Source organism: Mixophyes fleayi, chromosome 1, assembly GCF_038048845.1.
Source record: "Mixophyes fleayi isolate aMixFle1 chromosome 1, aMixFle1.hap1, whole genome shotgun sequence".
Taxonomy (NCBI): Eukaryota; Metazoa; Chordata; class Amphibia; order Anura; family Limnodynastidae; genus Mixophyes; species Mixophyes fleayi.
Genome location: NC_134402.1, coordinates 75,830,588 through 75,856,599, shown reverse-complemented (window position 1 = coordinate 75,856,599; position 26,012 = coordinate 75,830,588). Strand labels below are relative to the sequence as shown.

Below are 26,012 nucleotides of genomic sequence, written 5' to 3'. Positions count from 1 at the left end.
TCCGTGCTTCTGTGCTTGAACCTGTGTACTGTCTGGATTTTCTGTGTATGGCCCCTGGTTTCGTTATTGGATATTGATTCTTGCTTGTTGCCCTGACCTCTGCTTTGTGACCCGGACCTCCCTTGATCGCTGCCAGCCCTGACATCTTGCTGTCAGACGCCGTCCTCGCTGATTCCATGTCAGACGGGGAACGGACGTCTGACCTCCCGCTGTGGCTGCTCCCCAGAGTTCCTGTGCAGTCCTCTCGCTTCCGGATCTCTTCTGCTGCTGTCGGGCGCATGTGCCCTTCCTCCGTCCTGTTGCTAGGCAATGGGACGCTGCTTTCTCTGCTGATCACCGCCTCCCTGTGCCTGCCAATCAGCGCCTTCTGACCATTATTTAAACCTGGCTCTGGCGCCATTAGGGTGCCAGAGTAACAGGTCTACTAGCCTGTGTCCCTGGTTCCCTTGCTCCAGTCTCTCCTGTGTGTTTCTACAGTTCCTGCTTCCCATTGTGACCCCGGCTTGGCGACTATCCCGTTATCTGAGTGACCCGGACTGTCTGACCCTTCTACACTACACTGGCAACTGGCTAATAGGACCGCGACCTGCGTATCCTGTGCAGCGAAGTCCAAACCTCCTTGCGGGGGTCCCTGGCGAACACCAGGGGTAGGTTAGACTCCTCACCTACTAGTTCAGTAGTGCTAATACCGGTTAGTGTTTTGCTCTATTACATTCCTCAGAAGGCCCACGGCCTGACACTTGCCGGTTTCTGACCACGTTACCTGCTTCGGACCTACGACCTTGGCCTGTTTCCGGTCTACGCTTATTCTACACCCCGCTACTCTGCGCTACTGTACGTTCATAAACCTGTACTACTTTGAGTATAAGACCTGAGGGCATCCGAGTACCCGTGAGTCTGTGTGTCTGTCTCTGTCTGTGTGTGTGTGTGTGTGTGTGTGTGTGTGTGTGTTAGGGAATTTAGACTGTAAGCCCCAATGGGGCAGGGACTGATGTGAGTGTGTGTTCTCTGTACAGCGCTGCAGAATTAGTGGCGCTATATAAATAAATGATGATGATGATGATGATGTTCACCTGATTTGGATGTAAATTCCTTCAAATTAAAGCTGAAAGTCTGCAGTTAAAGCACATCTTGTTTGTTTCATTTCAAATCCATTGTGGTGGTGTATAGAGCCCAAAATATGACAATTGTGTCGATCCCAATATTTATGGACTTGACTGTATAATATATATGTGAATTTTATATTAGACTTGATAATCTGGTAATTATTGTTCTAATAAGCTTGGACAACCCCATCATCGTATACATTTGTGTATTCTATATGTGAAATCACTGTTAAATAAATTTGTTGATAATAACAATATAGTTATATACGTTATATATTTTATTGATGTAATGTTAAATAAATGTTTTTTTTATGATTATCAGGAATCTGAGTATATTCTGCCATATCTATTTAATTTTTATTTGATATAACCAAGGTGACTGGCGCTCCTTATTGTGGTTTTTTATTTTGGCAACCATGCTTGATCCTAGGTTTATGTCATATGTAATGTCTTTCTTTCAAAAATGACACAAATATTCACAGATGTAAACAGCTCCTTGTGATCAAGCTATCGGCTCAAGTTGCATGTAACATGTTCCCTGCTTTAGGGTCTTCTCCAAATGCTACTGCCAGAAAGAACTTCCTTTTTCTGAAAGTCACACTGATGGTAAGTCAACAACACAGCAGTACACTAGTGTGATACTTTATTAAATCTGGACAGGCTTAAAAGAATTGTCCAAATGTATTGACACCTCTTGCATGTTTTACTCGGATACACCTTGTCTTAGTAGAATGGTGGAGGATTACTTTAATGATAAATTAGAACTTAACATCTTAGACAGTCCTTTTAAATTCTGGGAAGGAATAAGGGAAATTTGGAGCCCCTTGAGCTGCCCACCCTTCAGTGTGTACTCGGAAAGAGTGTTTAGCACAGCTGGGAACATTGTGAGTGATCGTCGAAGCAGATTACTTGCCAAAAATGTAGAGAAAATTGGTATTCATTAAAATGAACTACATATTGTATGAGGAATACCGTTCTTGCCGCCAATAAAATGCTTACGGTTGATAACATAATCAATAGATCCTCATCTTATCCTTAACTCTTAAGCAATATATAATAAAAGACACCACACCAACTTGTTGGCAAATAACTCTTATTTATTTAAATTAAACCGTAGCTGGTGGTGGGAAAACACTGTACTCAACCTTGTCCATCCATAAGCGCACCCTGTTTCTTAAACCTAAAGGGGACAGCCGTCCCCAGGCATCCCGGAACCTGCACCCCTCTGGGCTAATCGTAAGGCACCACCAGTCAGCCCAGATAAGCTGTACTTGCACCGAACCTAAGCTGCCTCTTTGAACGGCACAGGTTCCAAAAGCCTGACCAACATAAATGTGTGCTTTACCACTTTGCTTATCCTGTATAGTGTTCACCTGCCACACCAGGTTCCCTCCTAAACCTAGGCCCGCCACCATACTATACCTTAACCCAGTTGCCTAACGCCTCACAAATCTCTCCTATAAAGATAACTAACCCCACATCTGTTAGCTGCGCCCCATCAGGCATGTAGAGGACCGGGTTCTGAAACCTGATTCCAAGATGCTCAATTCGCAGTCCACCAATTGACTGCAGATACCTGGCTACGACCGCATTCACTTTCTTATGGACAAGGTCTGCCAGTCTTCTGTATGGAAAAATCTCTGCACTAGCCAGGGAACTATGTCGGGCCAACACAGGAACAATTGAGGCCAGGAAGCATGTACCTATGCTAGGTCGGACACTATTGCTAGGCTCCACTAAATAGATTTAGCGTTGTCAAAATCATTACCCCCAGATGTATAACAAGAATATGGATGGAGAATCCCACTCTCTGCTATTTTTTTGGACAGTAGTCCTTAAAACTCGGCCACCTCATCCCCTTCAACCTAACCAGGATACCACTACCGGGCAGGTGAAAGCAGCTGTGTCACCAGCCGCAAGGTGCAAAGCAGCCCAGTGCTCAAATGAGTGACCAAGTATCCAGATCTTCAGCGGAGTTCCATGCTCTGTAATGCAAAAAAACCCAAAAAACACTGTCATCACGCAGCAACATATCATAGGCCATTGAACACAGAAGCCACTGCACATCGAGACAAACGGGACCCACTCTAAGGAGAAGAATGAAAATTGGGAGAGATAAGGAGGAAACGAACAAGAAGATGAGCAACACAGGTGAAGGTAAAAACCGTCAAAACCTCATGGTACCAATAGCCAATCAGGTCCACTTTTAGTGGGAAAATCCGGAAAAATCCCTTTGCGTCCCTGCACCCAAGAGCAGCAAGCAACAGAGTCCTGTGTCCACCCATGAAACGCAGGATAAGAAAAGTATGAGAGAAGAGAGGGCCTCATGTATCGCTGGTAAGCAGTGGACTTCCATTCGTCTAACTCCTGAAGGCATCTAGCGTGCGCTTAAAAACCACTGTAAACTGGCACCGCTTGAGCGGGGGTGGCTTCACTAAGCCACAGCAACGCATCCTTTGAACTCAGTCCAGAAAAACCAGTGACCATTTGCACCGAGTGACCGTGCCAAGGCGCAGCGTAACCCCCAGCCCCTTACCCAGCTGATCCGTCCTGGACCGCCGCACACTGCAAGATAGTGAAGGAGGGGATAGAACAGCCAGGCTCCTTATTCCGGCCTTACAATCTGCCAGACATAAGCGGGCAGAGAGAACCGTTAAGAGCCCCCTCCGGGGAAAGCATCTGAAACCTGTCCCAATGACTCCTAGACAGAGCATCCGTCAGACTGGTTTCAACGTCAAGCGCATGCCAAGCACTAAAACAGATGTCCTAAGAAAGGCAGGGCAACACCAGTCTTCGAAGCAAGCTACTGACTGGGGACAAGGAAGCGGTCTACATATCAAATGCTCGCACCACTCTAAGGCTGACACCCAGTTTACCCTGAAATCTAGCTGACCATAGTTCTACTGCAACTATGATGGAAAACAGTCCAAGCAGGACCACATTAAACATCCAACTGGAATGGACCTAATCACCAGGCCAGTGTGACGTGCGCTAACCACCGGCGACGTAGGCCCCAAACCCCACTGAGGCCGCGGTATCCTTGAATAACTAACTCCTAGCTGGAAATCTGGGGGTCAGACAAGACATGGACACCCATTAAATCCTGGAGTAACAAGGCCCATACCTGCGAGTCTCTCTAATCTCTTGGGACAGAGGCATATGATCATGAGGCCTGGAGAAACCGGCGGTCACCCTCTCCAGCTTTCGGCAAAAAAAAATTGCCCATCAGTTTAGCCATACAAGCAAAATTAAACAGACCCCGCAGAGATTGTGCTTTCTTCAGCCATATCTTTGGAGACTGCAGCGCCGCGCAACTCCTTGACAGTAATATCAACCTTATTCGAAGGTAACCTACACAGGTCCATTTCAGTGTCAATTTCAAACCCCAGATAAGATAGCCGATCCGCGTGCCCTCTGTCTTATCGTGCGTCACTGGCACCCCAAAGAGTAAAACAGGGCCACCAGGGAAAATAAGACCTCTCCCCAGGTCCTGGACTGACCTGGGCCTTTTACCAGGAATTTGTTGAAATAGTGAGTGACCCCATCAAAGCTGTCACACACAGCTTTGAAAAGTACACACAGCAGAAAAGTACTGAAACCTTCCGAGAAAGAGCAAGAGATAGCTCAGCCCATGGAAAGGCACTTGTCCACATAGAACCTGTCCTCTGTTTTAAATCCCATGAAGGGAAAGTTATCCCCTTTCCCAAAACCACAAACCAAGTCAAGTGCAGATTCAAAAGACTGATAGGCAACACTGAAGCAATGTTCTGGGATAGCTTAATTTACTGACGTCCCAGGCGGGAATGATAAGATGCTGAAATAAGGCGGAACTTCCCCGATGCCTTCTTAGGGACCAAACCCATCGGGGAAATCACCATGCTCTTCAACAGGGGCTCCTTAAAGAGACCACACATGCGCTCTAGAGCCACCTCTTTGCCCAGTTTTTCAGCTACATTCCCCGGAAACATAAATACCGACTTTAATGAATCAGGCCCCTAGGGCCTGAGTCATTAAGGAAAGTAAGGCAAGAAAAGGAGTAAATGCTCTATGGGACAAATCATGTTACAATGCAAGGGGTACAAATTAGTTATTATTTTGCATATAAGTTAAATACTGGCTGTTTTTTTTTCTAGCACACAAATACTTGATAGCTTTATTTTTACACTGAAATTTAAAGTTAATCTAGGACATGCCCTACCCCAACTATAAATCTGTCCCCAAATTTTAAATTTACCTCCCCCTCCAATGCAACATGGTTTTGCCCAGATTCAAAGTTACTCCTTTTTTATGCTTTACTCTCCTTAATGACTCAGGCCCCTAGACAGTATTGCACCCAATTTTTTGTTATTTGCACTGTTACCCAAGTTTCATAATATGATAGCTGGATGCTGTATTCTATATTAGAGAAAGGGAATGTTAGTTCCACATACTACAATACATTTTAAGCTGACCAACTCACGCCAAAGTCTTCCCATTCTGCCCAGTTGTTTGCTAAATATAAACATGATGTCAATCTGAATTTTATTTGTACAAAACAAAGATTTTATTGAAGAAGTTCCGATTATTACAACTGCAAATACATATGAAAAGGATCACAGTTAACAAAATAAAACATATAACAATTGTCAATAACGCTGCAAAATTGTGAATACGTCCATGCATCCTGAGGTCAGCCGTTGGAGCCTAAGGTCAAGGGTATTGTAAACAATACATAACAACTATAACAATTTTTGCCAGAGAATAAAATTCACAGGAGCTTTCTAATATTAGATAGGAAATTCATTAGGAATTTAAATATACTGACTATTTGTACCATAGTTCAACATTATAATCCTAAATCAAGTTTGATACACACTTAGTTGTTTTGAATGGGTTTAGTTCCGATTAAAAGAAAATACTATCTTACAACTCCATATATCTGAAGAATCTATTAAAATATTTAAAATGTTGGGTCATTTCTCATACTATGTTCCCCACTTATTTTTAATTACAATAACCTGGGCAGTATTATTTTTCTTTTAACACCATTAATTGAGAACAAGTATTGCAAATGTAAAATAAATTAGGGAAAGAAAGAGTTGAACATTATTAAACTGGTGTCAGGAAAAAAAACTACTAATACCCACCTCCCCATATCTGGTAATCTGAGTAAAGGTGTGTGACCGTAATGGAAGAAATATTGTGGTCTCAAGCTGTACCAGAAAATCTCCTGCCATGGAATGTGGTTAGGGACACTGTAGAAGACATTTATTTTTATACTTTTTTTTTACTGGGCTGCCAGATACACGTTTTTAGTTAGCATAGAGGCAAAACAGGGCATCTCCTTTCCACCAATACTGGATTCATACTCTATTGCCACCTTATGGTTGACTTGGGTCAAAATTTGCAGTAACTCAAGCTTGTTTCCATGTTCTAGCAACACCTTACACAGACTTTGGATGAACCAGGAACCATCGACTGAGTTTCTCCATGCAAAGTACCCTGCAGATACAAAGAAGAATAGAATGCTAATGTAATGCTCATTTTCAGTATATATTTTAGCTATGTTGATGTTTTGTAACTCATTGTGATGTTTTTTTCCTGCTGTCTTATGCTGGCCACATGTGCTCTGATATCTGAAGCAATATTTTGCAATTGACCGGACATTGTGGCATGTGGTAGTTCATTTCAGAGACTGTGGCACTACACTAGCTGGATAAGTCCAACCATGATTCATTGGCCTGGACTTGCAGGTAGCAAATGTTCCACATTCTTTGAAACTGGGCATCCTACATTTCACATTTCTGCTAAACTTGTTTGTTTTTAAAACAGCGATTGAATATATGCTTAATGTTACCAAGTATTAACACTCTGCTCAGGCATATTTAACTCACTTTTATCACAATAGAATAGTCACCAGTGCCACCAGTAGGTGGGCCATTATAGTCACACTAGCACGCCTTTAGAAGCCTTGTTTTCTAAAAAATCAGACAGAACCTAATTTGAGGCTTTTTAGGACATTTTTATGTATTTTATTTTAAACAGGGGACAGAGTTTCATAAACTTACCTGTTCTCACTCCAGCGCTGTCCGCTCTCTGCGATCGGAAACCGCACTTCCAGGTATCGGCCGTCACATGATCGTCAGCTCAGGGCGGGGATTTTGAATGGCTGGTTATTTAAACCTCACTCTGACACTCCGTGAGTGTCATAGCAACTTGTATGCTTCCTGGATTCTATTCCTTGTGGATCCTTGTGCCAATCTGTTCCTGATCTGATTCCTATCTACCAGTTATGCCTGTTTGACGTCTCTGATTCCTCTGTGTTTGTGTACCGACCCAGCTAGTCTGACATTGCTTCTGCCTGCTGTTTTGTACCTCTGCTGCCCGATTGTGTAGCGAACCAAGGAATCCCCTCACGTTGAGACTGCCTGCTGATTCTGTACTGTGCCGCCCGTGTGCGTACCAGATCCGGTTGTCTGACTACATGTGCCTACCTATTCACCTCATCCGCTAGTGGTACAGACCATAGGACCGCGACCTGCGAACTCCCGGCAGCTAAGCCCATCCCGCGTTCGTTAGACTCCGCACCTCTGGTAAGCCAGTGTCAATCGAGATTAGCACTAAGATCCAGCCAGTGGCGCACGCAGGGGGGGTTTCTGGGTCTCCAGAAACCCCCCCCCCCCTCCGCTAAAAAGTGCCCTACATGTCGGCACTGTAGTATACAGCAGCCGCGGCGCTGTCTAAGAAGCGTCCGCGGCGGTGCTGTATTGTATACAGCACCGCCGCGGACGCTTCTTTGACAGCGCCGCCGCTGCTGTATACTACAGTGCAGCTGAAACGGAGCTGCCGCGCATGCGCGGCAGGTCTCTAGGATTTTTTTTTTTCCCCGGGGGCGGAGGAAACCCCCCCCTCACAAATCCTACGTGCGCCCCTGCCAGCCTAATCCATTACACAGAGACAGGGTGTAACAGACACACACAGGGGGAGCAGAGAGCTGCAGACACAAACAGGGTGAGACAAACATTGGGGATTGAGTCAGAAGTGGAAATGGGAGTAGAGGGGAAGTTATGAACATTGTTGGACAATGCATTGTACAATAATAGTCCCGGTCAATGAAGGAAGCCGAGAGGAGAAGGAGAATGGAGGACAAGTAGAGGAGTAGAGGTGAGGGAACAACCACTTCAAGGGTTTCTGTCCCACCATGACCAAACCAAATTGTACATTCTTTCATGCATTGATTCAAAGAGGTATGCTTATTTTATTTCTTAATCCGCCTAGATGTCCTTTTTAGCACAAATATAGCTTTAGACATTAGAATAAATATATTTTTTATTCTAGGTACATACTTAGGCAAAAATTTGCTAAATATTAAAAATAACCTTTTCCATTCTTTGCATAGTTAAACATAAATAGAACAACCTCGGATATGCACTAGTTCTCTTATGTATAAGGATAGCAAATATTTGCACTTTTTATAAGGTTTCACAGAGTTGAAGGGCTCAAGATTTAGTTATATATTTTGTCATTTCTCCTATGATATACTACCAACTACAACTGTACAGCATATCTCTGGACATAAATTATTTGTTTGGAAGAAAGGTGGGATGGAGTTCATACTTCTTTTTATTTTATTTTTTGTTTTATTGCATCATTTACTGCACTTTTGGGAAGACCCAATAGTTAATCTTTGGATCTAATTACTAAAGTAATGCACCCATGTGACCACACTTAGAACTGCTGTTAGTCTAACATGAAATAAGCAAGTGATCTCAGTCTGCAGGAGGGGGGCAATGAATATAACTAGATGGCCTTGCGGGTTTCCTAGGTCAAAAAAAGGTGACCACACATACGGAGATCCCATTGTTTAGCCTGATTGTTTAATGAAGAGATCTTCATCCAATTTGGTACAGATATTGGTTTTCAAACTGGACAAATTGAATTATTTAACATTCGGACTGCGTGACAGGCATAGCCGGATTAAGGGGGGGCACAGGGGGCACGTGCCCCGGGCCCCCCTCTCTCCGAGGGCCCCCCGCTGCCGCGCTCCTAACCTTTGATTTTTTTTTTTTTATACTCTTTTTTTTTTTTTTTTCCGATGGCGCCCCCCTCCCCCCCGGTGGCGGCGGCGGCAGCGGCGGGGGGGGGGGGGGTGGTTTGCGGGCTGGCGTGTCCGGGGCTCCCTTCGTTGGTGGGGGGAGCAGGATAGTAAAAGAAAGAAAAAAATATATATATATATACTCACCTTACCGCGGCGCTGGCGTCCCTCCTCCCTCCTCTTTGCACTGTTAACACTGAATGACAGGCGTGACGTCATCAAGGCACGCCTGTCATTCAGTGAGGAGCAGCGCGGAGAGGACCAGGAAAGAAAGAAGAAGACAGAAGAGAAGAAAGAAGCTAAAAGAAAGGTAAGTAAAAAAAAAAAGGGGAAGAAGAAAGGCACAGTAAGGAAAAAAAGGGGGAGAAGAGAGGCACAGTAAGGAAAAAAGGGGGAGAAGAGAGGCACAGTATGGAGGAACAAAGGGGGAGAAGAGAGGCACAGTAAGGAAAAAAGGGGGAGAAGAGAGGCACAGTAAGGAAAAAAGGGGGAGAAGAGAGGCACAGTAAGGAAAAAAGGGGGAGAAGAGAGGCACAGTAAGGAAAAAAGGGGGAGAAGAGAGGCACAGTAAGGAAAAAAGGGGGAGAAGAGAGGCACAGTAAGGAAAAAAGGGGGAGAAGAGAGGCACAGTAAGGAAAAAAGGGGGAGAAGAGAGGCACAGTAAGGAAAAAAGGGGGAGAAGAGAGGCACAGTAAGGAAAAAAAAGGGAGAGAAAAGAGGCACAGTAAGGAAAAAAAAGGGAGAGAAAAGAGGCACAGTAAGGAAAAAAAAGGGAGAGAAGAGAGGTACAGTAAGGAAAAAAGGGGGAGAAGAGAGGCACAGTATGGAGGAACAAGGGGGAGAAGAGAGGCACAGTAAGGAAAAAAGGGGGAGAAGAGAGGCACAGTAAGGAAAAAAGGGGGAGAAGAGAGGCACAGTAAGGAAAAAAGGGGGAGAAGAGAGGCACAGTAAGGAAAAATGGGCAAGAAGAGAGGCACAGTATGGAGAAAAAAGGGGGAGAAGAGAGGCACAGTAAGGAAAAAAGGGCGAGAAGAGAGGCACAGTAAGGAAAAAAGGGGGAGAAAAACATCATGAGGAAAAAGGGGGGGAGAGAGGCACAATAGTGGGGACAATTAATTTAAGATGGGGTGGTTTGGGCGCTACTGAATGTGGGGGTGAGTTTGGGAAGAATGAGGTCCCTTTATTAAATGTGCCTATGAATTATTTAATGGTAGTGATGGTTGCGAGAAATAGGTATATTTCTGAAATGTAAATACTATTAATTTATTGCTGGGGCTGTTTGTAGGGAGGGAAATAGGTTTATTTATTAAATGTGAATACTATTATTTTAATGTTGGGGCTGGAGGAAGGCCTAATCATTAATCATGGGTGGTACTGATTTAATCACCTCTAATCTAGCTGTTCATTGAGCTTCAGAGTTACTGTGATTTCTGTTAACTGTACTGTGCTGTCTCACCCTGTATCGTGTTTCTGTCTGTCCCTGTACGGCGCTACGGATACCTAGTGGCGCCCTATAAATAAAAATTAATAATAATAATAATAATAATAATGCTGGGGGTGGCTGTAATTTTCTAAATGTACCCATTTTTTTTTTTTTTTCAAATAGGGCCCCTAACATTCCAGGATCCAGACAAGCAGCAACTAAAGAAACCTGCAGCACAGGTGGAGAAAGTGAGAAGAACAGGTAGGAGAGAGCAGCAAAGTCTGTGAAATATTGTTATTCTAGTGGGACAATCCCAATTTTTGGTGACTGTTCAATGGTGTACACAACAATGCAGGTTTTTTGTCTGTAGGAGAGTGGCCTGGCCATGCCCAATGATGCATTATCAATGGTATTTTAATTTGCGGTATCATTGCTAGTTTTAGCGTGCGGTATCATTGCTAGTTTTAGTGTACGTTATCAATGGTATTTTTAATGTGTGATATCATTGCTAGTTTTAATGTGTGGTGTCAATACCCATTTTAATGTGGTGTTTTGATGATTGTTTTAATGTACAGTATTTTAGTTTGTGGAAGCAATGATTTATCTTATGCAGACAACCTAAGCGAGCCCTCTGGGAGAGCTGTAAGTGTCATACTGTAGGCTGTAGGTGATGTAATGCAGGATGTGTCACTATGCCCTTAATTTTAGATCTTAGGGGCCCCCCTGTCTTAAGTGCCCCGGGCCCCCCGAAGCCTTAATCCAGCTCTGGTGACAGGATCTTATGGGGACCCTTAGTGTGATCGGCCACTGACCGCACACACAGCAATGTTCCCAATTGACTGAATTTTTGTCCAGAACTAATTTCAACAAGTCTTGGAGATTGTTTGTGGCTGATGGCACAGTACACATCTGTCGAGTTCAGGGAATTTAGACTAAATAGGCCAAATTGGCAGGCAAAATCTCCACATGCTGCCACCATACAAATAATGACAATATAATAAGGATAATATCACAATTTCAGAACAAAGACCAGCGAAATATGCAATGTAATGTGACAAGAGAATTATTGTAAAGGCTCATTAGCACTTCTGGCTACTAGAGTGCCACATGTTGTCTATGCCTCCTATACATTAAGTATGTGTTCAGATGTTGGTTAATAGGTCTTACCAGGTGGTGTTGAATAGGCATATAAGAAATCTGCCTCGTTTGGAATTTCTATAGCTGAACTCCCATCAGATCCGCTGTCTGTTTCAATGCCAAAATCATATTCCCCTCCTCTACATGCCTGTTTTATCAAAATAATGATAATCATAATTACTTTACACAAGGGCTAGTGCAACCATTGGTTAAACTAGGTTAAACAAACTAATATAGTACACGGAAAGCAATGTGTTCTCCAAGAGAGAGGGACAGAGAGAGGGATATCTATCATATATATATATATATATATATATACATACATACATACATACATACATACACACACACACACATAAATATACACGTATATACAGAGAGAGAGAGAGAAATACTGCACAAGGGTATAACTCCAGGGTCTCTAGAGATAATGGCTATATTAAAATATCTCTTAATAAACTAACAAAAGGAGCATTTGCTAAAACCCCCGACAGGTCAGAAAAGAAAGCTTCTTAATAATAGAGACTACATAAATTAGTGCTGGAAGAGGGCCTCTATTCAGCCAACAATTATCCTAAGACGAGAAGAGAACCCGTATGTAAAACATGAAGATATTTTGCCCAGGGTCTACAAATTGTTTTAATTTGAACCTGCTGCAGCCCCTTTTTATCAGATTGCCTATTTCTTTACTCGGGCAGCAATCACATTTGAAAGCTACTGACGAGAAAATAAAGATGTAATTAGTGTGTTGTATTATTGGGTACTGTTTGGGTGTAATGGGGCTAGCTGCAAAGCTAGGGAGTGACATTTGTTCTATTGGGCTGTGTAAGTTGCAGTTACACCATTGCTCTTATTTTGCTCCCAGGAGTGCAGTGTTGGATGAGATGATATACGGGATGATATAGTCCATCTTAAAAGAAGAATAGTAGTCCAGAGCTCCAGCTCAATGCTCATTGGATATAGTTGCTGTCCATAGTAACAGGCCCAAGGTTCAGCTGTAGAGTAGATTCATTTTCTATTTTATGTGTATGCTATATTCTTAATTTACAGGGGCCGTCTTTTTTATACAAATATATGTTCATATATTTATTTATAATGAGGCCGTAAATATAGTTTGTTTGCAGAGAGACAACTATCTAGCTATTATCACGCATCTCACCAGTTTTGCCCCATGTGGTTCACTGTGTGCTTTGGTTTCCCTTGGTTTCCGCTAGCTGCTGTTCAGCCTGGCGTTCCTCTATCATCGGACGCCATCTTGCCTAGTGGTCTGTGCATGCGTTTCCTTGGGAACCTTCAAAACCTCTGCTCCGCAGTGATTGGATCATCTGCAGCCAGTTCCCTTTATAAGGGCCCTCCTCCCTTTAATGGGTGTGAGATCATCAGGTCTCTCCACCTGATAGGAAACATTCCCTCTGACTCCTGTTGTTCCTGACATCGCGGATGGTGCAGCTTATTGCTACTCAGAATTCCTCTGCTGCTCACCACTTCTCAGCAATTACCTGGGCAGCTCATCTCTACTCAGCAATACCTGTGCTGTTCACTGTTTCTCAGCATTAACTGTACAGCTCAGAATTCCTGTGCTGCTCACTGCTTCTCAGCAACTGACTGTGCAGCTCATCACAACTCAGCAACACCTGTGCAGCTCATCACTTCTCAACAGTTACCTGTGCAGCTCATTACTTCCCAGCACTATCACTGCAGAGCATCGCTCATCATCGGTCCTGTTCCAGAGTTATACACCCGTGTGGAGCTCAGTGCTCCAGCTCTCTGCCGTGCATCTCTTCACTACTACTACGGTTCTGCCGAACAACTACTTGGTGGTTCTGCGCATTCTCTGCTCTGCGCCCCCTAGAGGACCGCGACCTGCAGTGGAGAGCAGCCAAGGTCATATTCCCTTGTGGGAATCCCTGGTGAACACCTCTCCACCATTAGACTCCGCACCTCTCTGGGGGTAAGCTGTCACTCTAGCAGCGATCAGGACCTTTCCTATTATCTGGCTTTTGTGACAGCCATCTTTTCCCCAATGATGAAAGGAGAGTAAGCTGCCATGCCAAGGGGTGTTTGTGTGTGAGACATCACAGAAGAATAATGCTGCTGGATAGGATTCTTATCTAGATAATGCCTTGCATGGATACTGCTGAAATCTGACTCCTGTATTTTTTCTGTGCTCCTGTAACAATTCTGACCAGGTTTTGTTACTTTCCCTGTCTGCTCTGTTTTTCTGTGCATCACATGACTCACCTTCAGGACGGGGCACTCTAACCTGCTCTATTTAAACTCAGCACTGACATCTGCTCACTGTCAGTGCAACTTCTTGCTAGCCTGATTCCTTGGACTCCTGTGTATCCTGACCCTGTGTCTTTCCTGTGTATGAGTTTCAGTTCTCTGCTTAGTGCTGGAGCCCTTCTACTGGGACTCCCCTGCTGCAAGTATAATCTTGTGCATATTACAAAGACTTTGTTTTCTCTCTATTGAGCCTCTACTGATTCACAGCCTGCTGCACGTCTGTTCATGTGCATATAACAAGACTGTTATTTTGTTTATCCTTGTCACGCTCCGCCGTGGCTATTGGACACCTGCATATTCTCATCTGTGCTGTGAATAGACTGCTATTGTGGTTATCACCTTGTCACGCTCCGCCGTAGCTATTGGACACCTGCATATTATCATCTGTGCTGTGAATAGACTGCTATTGTGTTTATCGCCTTGTCACGCTCCGCCGTGGCTAATTGACATCTGCATATCATCATCTGCATATTTATATATATATTTATATATATATATATATATATATATATATATATATATATATATATATATATATATATATATACACACATATATACACACATGTTTTATCAATCATTGAAGTATTGGAGAACTACATTGTGTCTTGCCTCCTTATTCTGAACCTAGTAGACTCAGCATCTGGTCATGTACAGGCCTGCTCTGACTATCAGACCTGTAGCTACCAGCACCGTAACAGCTCCAGACTTTTGCTAGTTTACCTACTCATCCACCCTCCTTTCTTTTTTTTTTATTTGTTTTAGCCACTGATATTTTTTTTTGTAAACTGAAACAACGGGACACATTTGAAGTGGAATACAGGTATATGAAGGACCGACTATCATCATCATCAATATTTATTTATATAGCGCCAGCAAATTCCGTAACGCAGTGACTGATGTTGAACCTTTCAATTACACATTTAGGGACTGATTCATCTTTGGACGTAAGTCCTGTTGCGTGCAATATTGTTCATGAAATTGCTGAGAATCTGGAATTTAGGCTAAATGTGAATTTCACATTTATAATTTTCCAGGCCAAATATACATATCAGATGATTATGTGAACTATGAAAGCCTCCAACTCATGTTTTTGATTTGTACCATTAACAAATCTTTCAAATATCTTAAATCTAATAGCTTTTATATTAAGGTTTGTATGTCATTTGGTTCTACTTATACTCCTAAGATATAATAAAAGTCTATTTCTTAATTTGGCTTTATTCCTTGAGTTGTTCCTTGAAACTAATTTGAATCTGCAATTAACAATTGATGAAATTGTTACATACTCAGGTTCAATATTATTAGTAGTCTTGGTACTCTGGGAGGGTGCTAAGGTTAGTTCTTCAGTCTCTATGATGTAAATCCTCCCAGATGTCAGTCACAGTTAATGTATTCTTTCCACCTGGCCAGGGACTTCTTTACTGTTATGAAGGATGTACGTTTTTTAATGTAGAGTAACTTTATTTAACTGTCAATCTGTGTATAAGAGTCCTGGGGGAAACCCTTTCAGACTCTGTATAATTCTCTCACTGACTTGGTGTCTTTTTCCCTCAGAAAATCCTGTTAAACTCTATTATATTCTCTCACTCTCCCCTTCTTGTCACTATCGTTCACTGCGTCATGTAATACTCTTTCTAATTCTCTTTACTTAGTCTCTTGTTGTCTTATCTTTCTATTAATCTCTCCCTATCATTTCTCTCTCCTCCAGTTCCTCTCTCTTTTGCGGTGGTGCTGGGTGGGGACCACAGCATTGGGCAGCATCATCATCGTTTATTTATATAGCGCCAACATATTCCGTAGCGCTTTACAATTGGGGGCAAACATAGTAAACTAATAAACAAACTGGGTAAAACAGACAAAGAGGTGGGTCTATGTTTGTCCTCAATTGTAAAGCGCTACAGAATATGTTGGCGCTATATAAATAAACAATGATGATGATGATACTGGTACATCAATAAATATTTTTACATACTATCTTGTTCTTTTACATTTTAATATCCTTATATCCTTATATATATATATCCTTATATACCATATTTCCCCATGTGTAAGACGCACCCATGTATAAGAAGCACCTTAATTTTGGGGCTCAAAATTCGAAAAAAAATGTATCAAGTCTAATTCTGAAACTGTTAATATTGGGCTACCCCTGCCTATAGATTTAGCGTCTGACAGGAAGCAGAGATTGATGCTGAAATACAGATTGCAAGTCTAATTCTGAAACTGTTATTATTTAGCGTCTGACAGGAACGCAGTACTACTGCACAGCGTTGTTAACAAGAGACTAGTCATGTAGACACACTTGGGGCGTGTCTATACGACTTGCTCATTGGAACTCATTGGTGCTCATCGGAACTCTCGGTCACGTGATTGACAGCTCCGAGAAAGGAGAAGAGACTAGGGTCTCTGTCAGCAATGTCATGCTGCGTCCCTGGGTGATCGGAGGTAAATACCGCTGCCACTGTAGACGCACCCAGTTTTTTGGGGAAAAAGGTGCGTCTTGTACATGGGGAAATACGGTAACTAAACCTTAGGTATATATAGGACATATGTAGGGCACTACAAATATTTATGTAACACCCCCCTAGTGGTGTTTTAGTTAAACCTTTACCTCAGTGAATAGAGGAGGGGTCACCTAGAGGGTAAGATAGAAGTTTCTGAAAAGTTACATAAACTGGTTACCATGGTGATAACCCAGCCCAGCCTGTGAGACTAAGTGAGAGGAAGGAGGGGCTGTCATTAAGGGGGGATAGGAACTGAGAAGGGAGACACAAGAGGAGAGTTGTAGCTGGGGACCTGGGGTGGAAGCTCCCAGGCTCCCCCAGCATTGCCTGGAAGTCTGAGCATGGTGACTGAGCCAGGGCAAGGAATGTGTGCACTGGATGAGGGGGAGAACTCCATGCCACTATAGAGAACCCAAGAGAGAGGGGGACACTTTGCATGGAAGAGGCCCTGGAGTGAGGGCTGCTACAAGAGGCCTGGTAGCTGTAGTGTCAGATCCTGAGGCTGAGAGTACACAGAGTGACGTGTCAGAGCACAGGAGACATCATCCCCGCAGAGGAGGGATGAGCTGCAGTTGAGAGGTACACAGAGTGTGTCAGAGCTGCATGGAGGAGAGGCTGCCTGCCTATTAGCATCCATGCATGTGCCCCTGCAGAAAGGGTATCTGCAGTGAGTATGGAGAGTAAGAGAGACCAATGATTTATGTTACATAACATCTGGATAACATTAAGAACTGTGCAGGAGGAGTAATGAGATATATTTGCAACCATATTCGTATTGCTCATTAAGAACTGTGCTGGAGAGAGTAAGGAGCTGTACATATATTTCTTTATTGCTGCAACCATTATGATTATCGTGCTGGAGGAAGAGTGTAAATAAAGAGTTGAGTTTGTTATAGAGATGGTCTGGCGCCCAAATTATTGTGACTTCTATTACACTGCACCAAAGTGACATTACCTGTGTCCCACTAACTACAAAGAAACACCTGCATGTGCAGGGACCCCCTGATCATTTACACCCATGCCCATCAGCTAGCCAGGGCTTGAGAAGGAGGTGCACTGTGTACCCTTTGCACCCCACACTACACACAGTGACAGGGGGTTACATAATGGCGCCCAACGTGGGGCTCGAGCACAACAGATGGAGAAAGTGCTTGCAGGACACAGGAACTGAGAGCAGTGTGCCCAGCCGGAGAAACACCCTTGGGACACCATGTCTGACCGTCTCTAGGTGCCCAACAGAGACCAAGGGTAATGAGGAGGTAAAGCAAGTTGTTTGCTGAGTAGTTCTGTCCGGGACAGTATATGGAGCAGCAGTGTGCTTGTTGCTGAGACTTGTAGTGCCACTTAACCCAGCTGAGTGGGAAGCAAAAGAAGAAAAGGTTCAACGTGTGAGGTGTAATTATAATGCAGTCTGTATATTGGCTTTCCTGAGGATTTGGGGAAGCAAAGAGAGGCAGATTGTGCAATGTGACGTCTGTATATTGCCCTTCCGGAGGATTAGGGGGAGCAAAGAAAGGCAGATCGTCCACGTTGGAGAGAAAGGGGGGAAGGCAACCCCGCTGGTCAAATGCCACCCCTGCATATATTGCTGAGATGTATTTGTTGGGAGGGGCCCACGAGAGCCACCTGTCTCTTTTTGACCCAGGAGGGGGGAGACATGGGCAGGCATGGGCAGGTGCTACATTGCTTTGGCATAAAGCCATATTTGAAGGTACATTGGGAAAAAAAACAGGACACCGGTGACTCACATGTTTACATCCATTGGGGGTGTTGTGGGGTATGCAATGTGAAATGTGTTTATATTCATACTGCCATTGTATTGCTATGCTGTATTCACTTTACACTGTGATATTTCATGCAATAGTGATGTAGAAAAGTTTACATGTGTGTGGTCATATGTGAGTTAGGTGTGAGTGAGATTAGCTAGGCAGCCCCATTAGGTGTAGTTTAGGGTGCCCAGCTAATCGGGGGAGAATGTAACACCCCCCTAGTGGTGTTTTAGTTAAACCTTTACCTCAGTGAATAGAGGAGGGGTCACCTAGAGGGTAAGATAGAAGTTTCTGAAAAGTTACATAAACTGGTTACCATGGTGATAACCCAGCCCAGCCTGTGAGACTAAGTGAGAGGAAGGAGGGGCTGTCATTAAGGGGGGATAGGAACTGAGAAGGGAGACACAAGAGGAGAGTTGTAGCTGGGGACCTGGGGTGGAAGCTCCCAGGCTCCCCCAGCATTGCCTGGAAGTCTGAGCATGGTGACTGAGCCAGGGCAAGGAATGTGTGCACTGGATGAGGGGGAGAACTCCATGCCACTATAGAGAACCCAAGAGAGAGGGGGACACTTTGCATGGAAGAGGCCCTGGAGTGAGGGCTGCTACAAGAGGCCTGGTAGCTGTAGTGTCAGATCCTGAGGCTGAGAGTACACAGAGTGACGTGTCAGAGCACAGGAGACATCATCCCCGCAGAGGAGGGATGAGCTGCAGTTGAGAGGTACACAGAGTGTGTCAGAGCTGCATGGAGGAGAGGCTGCCTGCCTATTAGCATCCATGCATGTGCCCCTGCAGAAAGGGTATCTGCAGTGAGTATGGAGAGTAAGAGAGACCAATGATTTATGTTACATAACATCTGGATAACATTAAGAACTGTGCAGGAGGAGTAATGAGATATATTTGCAACCATATTCGTATTGCTCATTAAGAACTGTGCTGGAGAGAGTAAGGAGCTGTACATATATTTCTTTATTGCTGCAACCATTATGATTATCGTGCTGGAGGAAGAGTGTAAATAAAGAGTTGAGTTTGTTATAGAGATGGTCTGGCGCCCAAATTATTGTGACTTCTATTACACTGCACCAAAGTGACATTACCTGTGTCCCACTAACTACAAAGAAACACCTGCATGTGCAGGGACCCCCTGATCATTTACACCCATGCCCATCAGCTAGCCAGGGCTTGAGAAGGAGGTGCACTGTGTACCCTTTGCACCCCACACTACACACAGTGACAGGGGGTTACATTTATATAAATACACAATTGTTACCTGGATAAAAAACAGCTTTGGTTTCCCAGCAAGGCTCTTACAGTTTCTCTTATTAAAAAAATCAACCAGCCAGTTCAATGTAAAATTTTGATCTCGTGCAAAAATCCCATTTTCATTACCATGGCTCAGAACAGCACAAGCAAAGCAGCTTCTCTTACTGTGGTCCTCCGCAGCAACTGAGATAAAAAACATAAAACATAATAAAAATGTATAATGCAAGGTTTTGCCCAATTCTGATGGATTCATCATACATAGCACCTTTCCAGACACTTTCAGCAATGAACGCATGTAGATGTGTCCTTTGTACTAGTCTTACTTTTATTAAAAATGACTTTTACTCAATAACATTTTTTAATATTAGAAATCATATCAATTTATCAATTTTAGGCTTGTGAGTATATATAGTTATAATTATTATTATTTTTAATTATCTCTACTTTGACTGATTCTTACAATGTTCACAATGTGCACTTTTTTGAACATTCTCTCCACCTGCTGGTAGGTCACATGGTTTTACCAGGACACTCAAGTTTTTTACCACTGGAACCTGAGTTGAGACGTCAAACGCACCGTGAATTAATAGCGAACGTAGAGATAGGATCTAGTAGTTATTTTACTTTATTTGGCACCCAATAGGAAGTATTGTGTGGCTCTTATTGCCAAAAAAACTTGGAATCACATAATATTTCAGAATGAGGGAGCGCTGCCCATAAAACAGATAAAAGCAGAGTTGTAATTAGTATACAGATAATCTAACCCAGTCCGTATCTCTAAGGCAACATGGCAGCTGGTGGGCCTACTAGAAATGGTCGGAAGAGGTATTTCTAGATACTTACCACCTTGGAAAACATATCGGCCTCAGTGCCTATTTAAAAAGGTGTGTTGTAATGTGCTTTGTAAGTACTGACCAGGTTGACCCTTGTTCGTTATTTGGAAAATGCAAAGCTTCGTTAATGAAGTATTATACATTTAATTATATAGTATGTATTTACAGCACATAATATACGTAGTTTCATCATGACAGCCATGGATAACACTGGCATTCATAATAGAAGATAAAACCTCCTGGTAAAGCAAGTCAATTATAAAGGGCCAAATCTGTAAGTGTAACGTACCTTTCTGTAGAACATTCTGCACTTGTGTATATAACAGATCTTCTTCAATTCTCACTTCAAATCCTAATTTTTTAAATGTTTTCTTGAGGGTGTTCTTATCTTTGTGGGTGCCGTTACGCCTGTCAAACCCTTCACAAGTAATTAACACAGTATTAGATAAACCTATATAATAATGCCTTGATGAAACCAAAAAAATGTTCACATATTGTTTTACTTTATTTCTGACCCAATGTACATCCTTAGACACTGTCAATCTAATTATATTCATATATAAGTGAGTCTAATTGTGTTTGATTCAACTAGGTTATATATTATGAATAAATTCACCAATCCGTCTCCCCCACATTGATCAAAATATCATTACTATAGAAAAAATACAACCTATACATTGTAACTTGCCTACCCTTTCCCCTATACAGAGAGGCTGGAAGATTAAATAAATATCTGGGAGCATTATTGTGTCTCTACGGCCTGGCATCCCATCCTTACTAATTGTACAAACTAATTGTATAAACTGGTTAGTGTGTAGTGTATAATTGCAGGTTTTGCGGATAGCAAACAGGACGTAAATATTTGATGCCGCTTATAATGTAAGAACACTTATTATAATATACCTTGGATGTCAAAGCGTTCCATGTTTAGTATTAAACAAAGACTCTTTTCAGGATAATCCATCTTGTAACAGTACTGGTCACCACCATTTACATTTGTTGAGTCATCATCTGCTTTATTCCACCTACAAGAGATATAAGTCCACGAGCAACAATAGAAAAGAATAAAGTTTACAGACAATTATAGATGTTAGATCTTATTCTTGATCATTTAAAGGGAAATTAAAGCATTTTATGGTTGGGGAACAACCGTGCAATTAAAAACAGTGGTCTAGAGGGGATCTGCAATTGAAGCAGTGATGAGAGAGTTAAACGGGTTCTCCACCTAAAAAGTGTTACCTCCCTTAGAGAGTACATCATTTTACAAACAGGGTCCTCTCTCTTCGTGTTTTCTTTACGTAATTATGTAATTTTGCTGGCTGTAGTTATGTAAATTTTGATGTTTGTAGTTTGTAACTTTGTTGTTTTTGTTTTTATGTAATTTTGTTGTTTGGTCAAACCACCCAATTTATGGGCACCTTATAAATCAAAGATAATAAAAAGTAATAATAAAATAATAAGTTATAAGAGGTAGGGAAACAGAGCCTGCATTGGTAATTGTTAGTGCTGGATCTTGGTTATAATTATAATATACAGTTGATAATAAACCATAATAAATGGTACACTCTAAGGGGGAGTAGAACAGAGGGATTCAATTAAAGTGCAGAACTTCCTTAAAGTTTCTGAACCCAGATTGAAATATATTCTCCAGAACCTTTTAATCATTTCTTCCATGACCAGTTCACCGGTCGTCCAGTGGTTAGGTACTAACCACTGCTTACCGGGAAGGCCACAAAAGACTTGTCGTTTTGGAGATGCTCTGTCCCAGTAGTCTAGCCTTCACAATTTGGCCCTTGCAAAGTTGCTCAGATCCTTACGTTTGCCCATTTGTCCTGCTCCCAACACATCAACTTCAAGAACTGACTGTTCACTTACTGCCTTATATATCCCACCCCTTGACAGGTGCCATTGTAATGAGACAATTAATGTTACAGACTTCACTTGTTAGTAGTTTTAATGTTGTGGCTGATCTGTGTGTGTGTGTGTGTGTGTGTATATATATATATATATATATATATATATATATATATATTATAAAACATGTGCACACTCAGGGAATTTTGTAGGCCGCGAAATGCTTGATGAGTTCACCTTTAATTAATCCGTTTCAGTTTTTCCCAAAAATTATAGTATGTATGTATGTATGTATGTATGTATGTATGTATGTATGTATGTATGTATGTATGTATGTATATATATATATATATACATACACACACACACACACACACACACACACACACACACACACACACACACACACACAGTGGCTTGGCACCTCTCATCTCCGAACACCTGGGTAAATCTGGTAAATCTTAGGCGACTGGTTCTTTTCTTTTTGTTGCATCTCTGATGAAAGCTTTGTAAAGCTGAAGTGTTGGATTAATTAAATGTGATTCTGTTATGCATTTAATGGTCTACACGATTCCCTGGAAAAAAAGAGTCATTTTATCATATCTGGCATATAGATGCGTCTAGAGAGAGCAGTGTTTCCCAAACTCAGTCCTCAGGTACCCCTAACAGTGCATGTTTTCCATATCTCCTTGCTGGAGCACAGGTGTATTCATTATTGACTGACACCTTATATTTATAGCACCTGTGGATCCGTTACAATGTGTCAGTCAGTAATGAATATACCTGTGCTCCAGCAAGGAGATATGGAAAACATGCACAGTTAGATGTACCTGAGGTCTGAGTTTTGGAAACACTGGTCACGAGCAAAGATGCAGCAGTCAGCACCATCAACTGTTACTCTGGGTAAAGCTGTTTGAATAGCCTGGGGGAAAAATTAATAATGATGACTGCTGCAGATTTTATTGTTTACAATTTCTGTATGTATGTGTATAGGAAGCACTCAATACACATACAAATCCCATAAAGCAAATAGCAGAAATTCCACTGTGCAGTTATAAACAGAACAGACCAGCACTAGTGTTTTGGAGTCTAAAACACTGGCGCTGGTCAGTCTTGTGGAAGGTCGTATATATTATATATATTTTTTTTCTTTTCTTTTAAATGTTTATGACATTCACAACCCTTAAATCACCTTATAGTGCAATGTGGTGGCTAATTTGATGACAGGGCCAGTAGGGGATAAGGTGACATATGTATTAAATTAAGTTGCTATTGATTTCATGTTGAGACTGGTTGGAGGTTGGAAGGCCTAGATTGTTCGGCTTTCCAGTAGTTGAATCCAAACAGGGCCACAAAATACCAGGCTCCGGACAAGCAGCAACTAAACTTAAGACACCAGCAGTGGCAGGTAGTGAAAGCTGTAAGTCCAGCTAGGGAAGAGCAACACAGTCTGTCAACAGTCCTGATTCTTGCGGAACAGTCACAATTTTGTGGAACTGTCCTGAACTGAGCTGCTCTCCCTATCATCCCCTACCAGGAGCTCTTACCATGGGACCAGTTATGCACTGCACTATATAGCTGCTGCTTCATAACGTGGGCAGTCCGTACCGAGCCCCGGTGACGTTATCATTTTGAGTCAATGGCATTCTGCACAGGGCTCCTTCCCATATGGAGCTGCTATGAAGACCAGAGCCGCCCTTCACTAGACACATTAGCAGTTGAAAACTTTTGGTTGGGAGGGACAAGGTCTACTTCCAACACTTTTCTCCCCTTGTATGGAGGGACCCAAGCATCTCTCTTGCACACAGGCGCACTAAAATGGCCCTAAGTGCGGGAAACCACTTGGGATTGGCTGAGCAGCTATTGACCCTCCCTGTCAATTGTGGACAAAGTGGCTCAGCTCCAGGAGTTCCTACCTAGTAGTTATCTTTACGTATTTTTTTTTTACTTTTTACCCTCTATACTACGTCATGAAAGAAGATTTATATTGGTAAAATTGGGACAGAGATTTTCTTAAAGTAAAAATATGTTTAACGTATATTATTTACTCATTATATATTAGTATAATGGTGGAAGGGTCCTCGATAACATTATATTGGGATCCACTGGGGTGGCAAAGTGAGCAGAGTTGTTTTTTTTATTATACATTCACATTTTCCAGGCATCCAGCCAATCCGGTTCTCTGATTTTGCATCTAGCTGCCCAAACATTTTTGCATCAATACACTTATTTGAACGTGACAGCAAAGTCCTATACTATATAAGAGGGATCAGGAAGACTCAAACAGCTCTTACGTTTCATGCAGTTGTTCCGCCATTTTGCAAAGCAGATTGTAGTGATGAAGCAATTCTTTTCTCTCCTTGTCCTCAATGTAAAGTTTCACCTCTGAAAGGACAGTGAGATAATGAATGACAGCACATTCAGTAAAACTACACAATATGTTACAGTTCCAAGTACAGTAAACATTTCCGCTCTGAAATGTTTATTTTTTTAATGTACACTCCCCCCCCCCAAGTATCTTGTAAATAATTTACCAGTAAGGAGACATAATGACAGAGGTGCAGCCTGTTGTTTCAGGAAGGAATCCTGTCTGCAGGTTGAGTCCGTAACCAAGTTATATCTTGGAGGGAAAAAGCTTTTAGATTGATCAGTTTCCCATAGAAACTAATATCACAGCAAAGTTCATAATTTGTTGACATTCGTCAACTGTTTAAATTTAATTACAATTGCTGCCGTTTTAAAAGGATTTAACAAGGAAGAATGTGACAACTGTGGAACATGCAGTAGACACAATGTCACATGAGTATACTATCCAGTGTGCAGTAATATGATCAGTCACATTCCTTTAGACCTTAACCATACATTCCTAAATGTGAAAAGTATAAGAAGTCTGTTCAAATATTACTTACATTAGTAACACACGGTAAATCGACAACCCAGATTACCCTGCTCACCGGATCCTCATTTATTGCATGTTTTCCTCATTCAGAAAAGACATCTGCATGTATTTCATGGGCTAAAACCCCACCCTCCAAGTGTGCTGTTAAACGATAACCTTCTTTCCCTGAAGCAACCGATCTTAAAGAGCACTTACTCAGCATTTTCTGATTCTGTTATATAACAATCTACCTATATCTATCTTTCCATTTGTTTAAAAAAAACTTGATTTTTAATAAATTACTCTTCTCCGGGGCTTTTACTCCCATGAGGGTAGAACCTTATTTCCTGTGGCACAATCATACATGTATCAGACACATGTTCTCTCTTATGATTCCAAACTAGCTCCTCCCCATCCACCAAATCAGTCTGGTCCACAGCCAATCTGCAACAATTGAGTCTCTTGTTCTTCTTCCTGCAAGCACTGGAGGGGGCAGTGAATGACAGTAGGGCAGATCTAGACTTTTTCTTAGAAGTGTGGGTGCACTCTGACTGATGGATAGTTCCAGCTATTCAACAATAGGTGTACTACTGGATATGACACTGTCATACCCAGTAAGTGGGTGCCTGCACACTGCATGGCTGCACCAGGCAACTGAGAAGCAGGCAGAGGATGTTGGCACAGACTTTGTCTGGGTCCATCTGAAGGCCAGAACCAGAGGCAATGTACCCCAAAAAAGTCGTCTGACGGGTCTCAAAAGAACATTTCTCGAGCTTGCAAAATAACTGATTCCTGTGAAGTCTAGACAATACTTCAGACACCTGATGATGATGTGAGGGAAGGTCCTTCGAGAAGATTAAAATGTCATCTTAATATACGATGACAAA

General features: G+C 42.4%; 1 protein-coding gene across 2 annotated transcripts; it reads right to left on the bottom strand.

The window, feature by feature from the left end:
- Positions 1-5,656: 5,656 nt before the first annotated feature.
- On the bottom strand, positions 5,657-25,300 carry LOC142104747 (caspase-3-like). 2 transcript variants are annotated; one of them, XM_075189486.1, is made up of 7 exons: positions 25,157-25,300; positions 24,542-24,632; positions 21,297-21,418; positions 20,683-20,811; positions 19,568-19,743; positions 11,771-11,888; positions 5,657-6,587 (listed from the first exon to the last, which is right to left on the bottom strand). In XM_075189486.1, exons 2-7 carry the CDS (start codon positions 24,562-24,564, stop codon positions 6,373-6,375), a joined length of 783 nt encoding a protein of 260 aa, XP_075045587.1. In that variant the 5' UTR covers positions 24,565-24,632; positions 25,157-25,300; the 3' UTR covers positions 5,657-6,372. The 2 variants fall into 2 exon arrangements, with proteins under 2 accessions (XP_075045587.1, XP_075045588.1); XM_075189487.1 differs by lacking the exon at positions 25,157-25,300 and adding an exon at positions 24,782-24,890.
- Between the last annotated feature and the right edge of the window lie 712 nt (positions 25,301-26,012).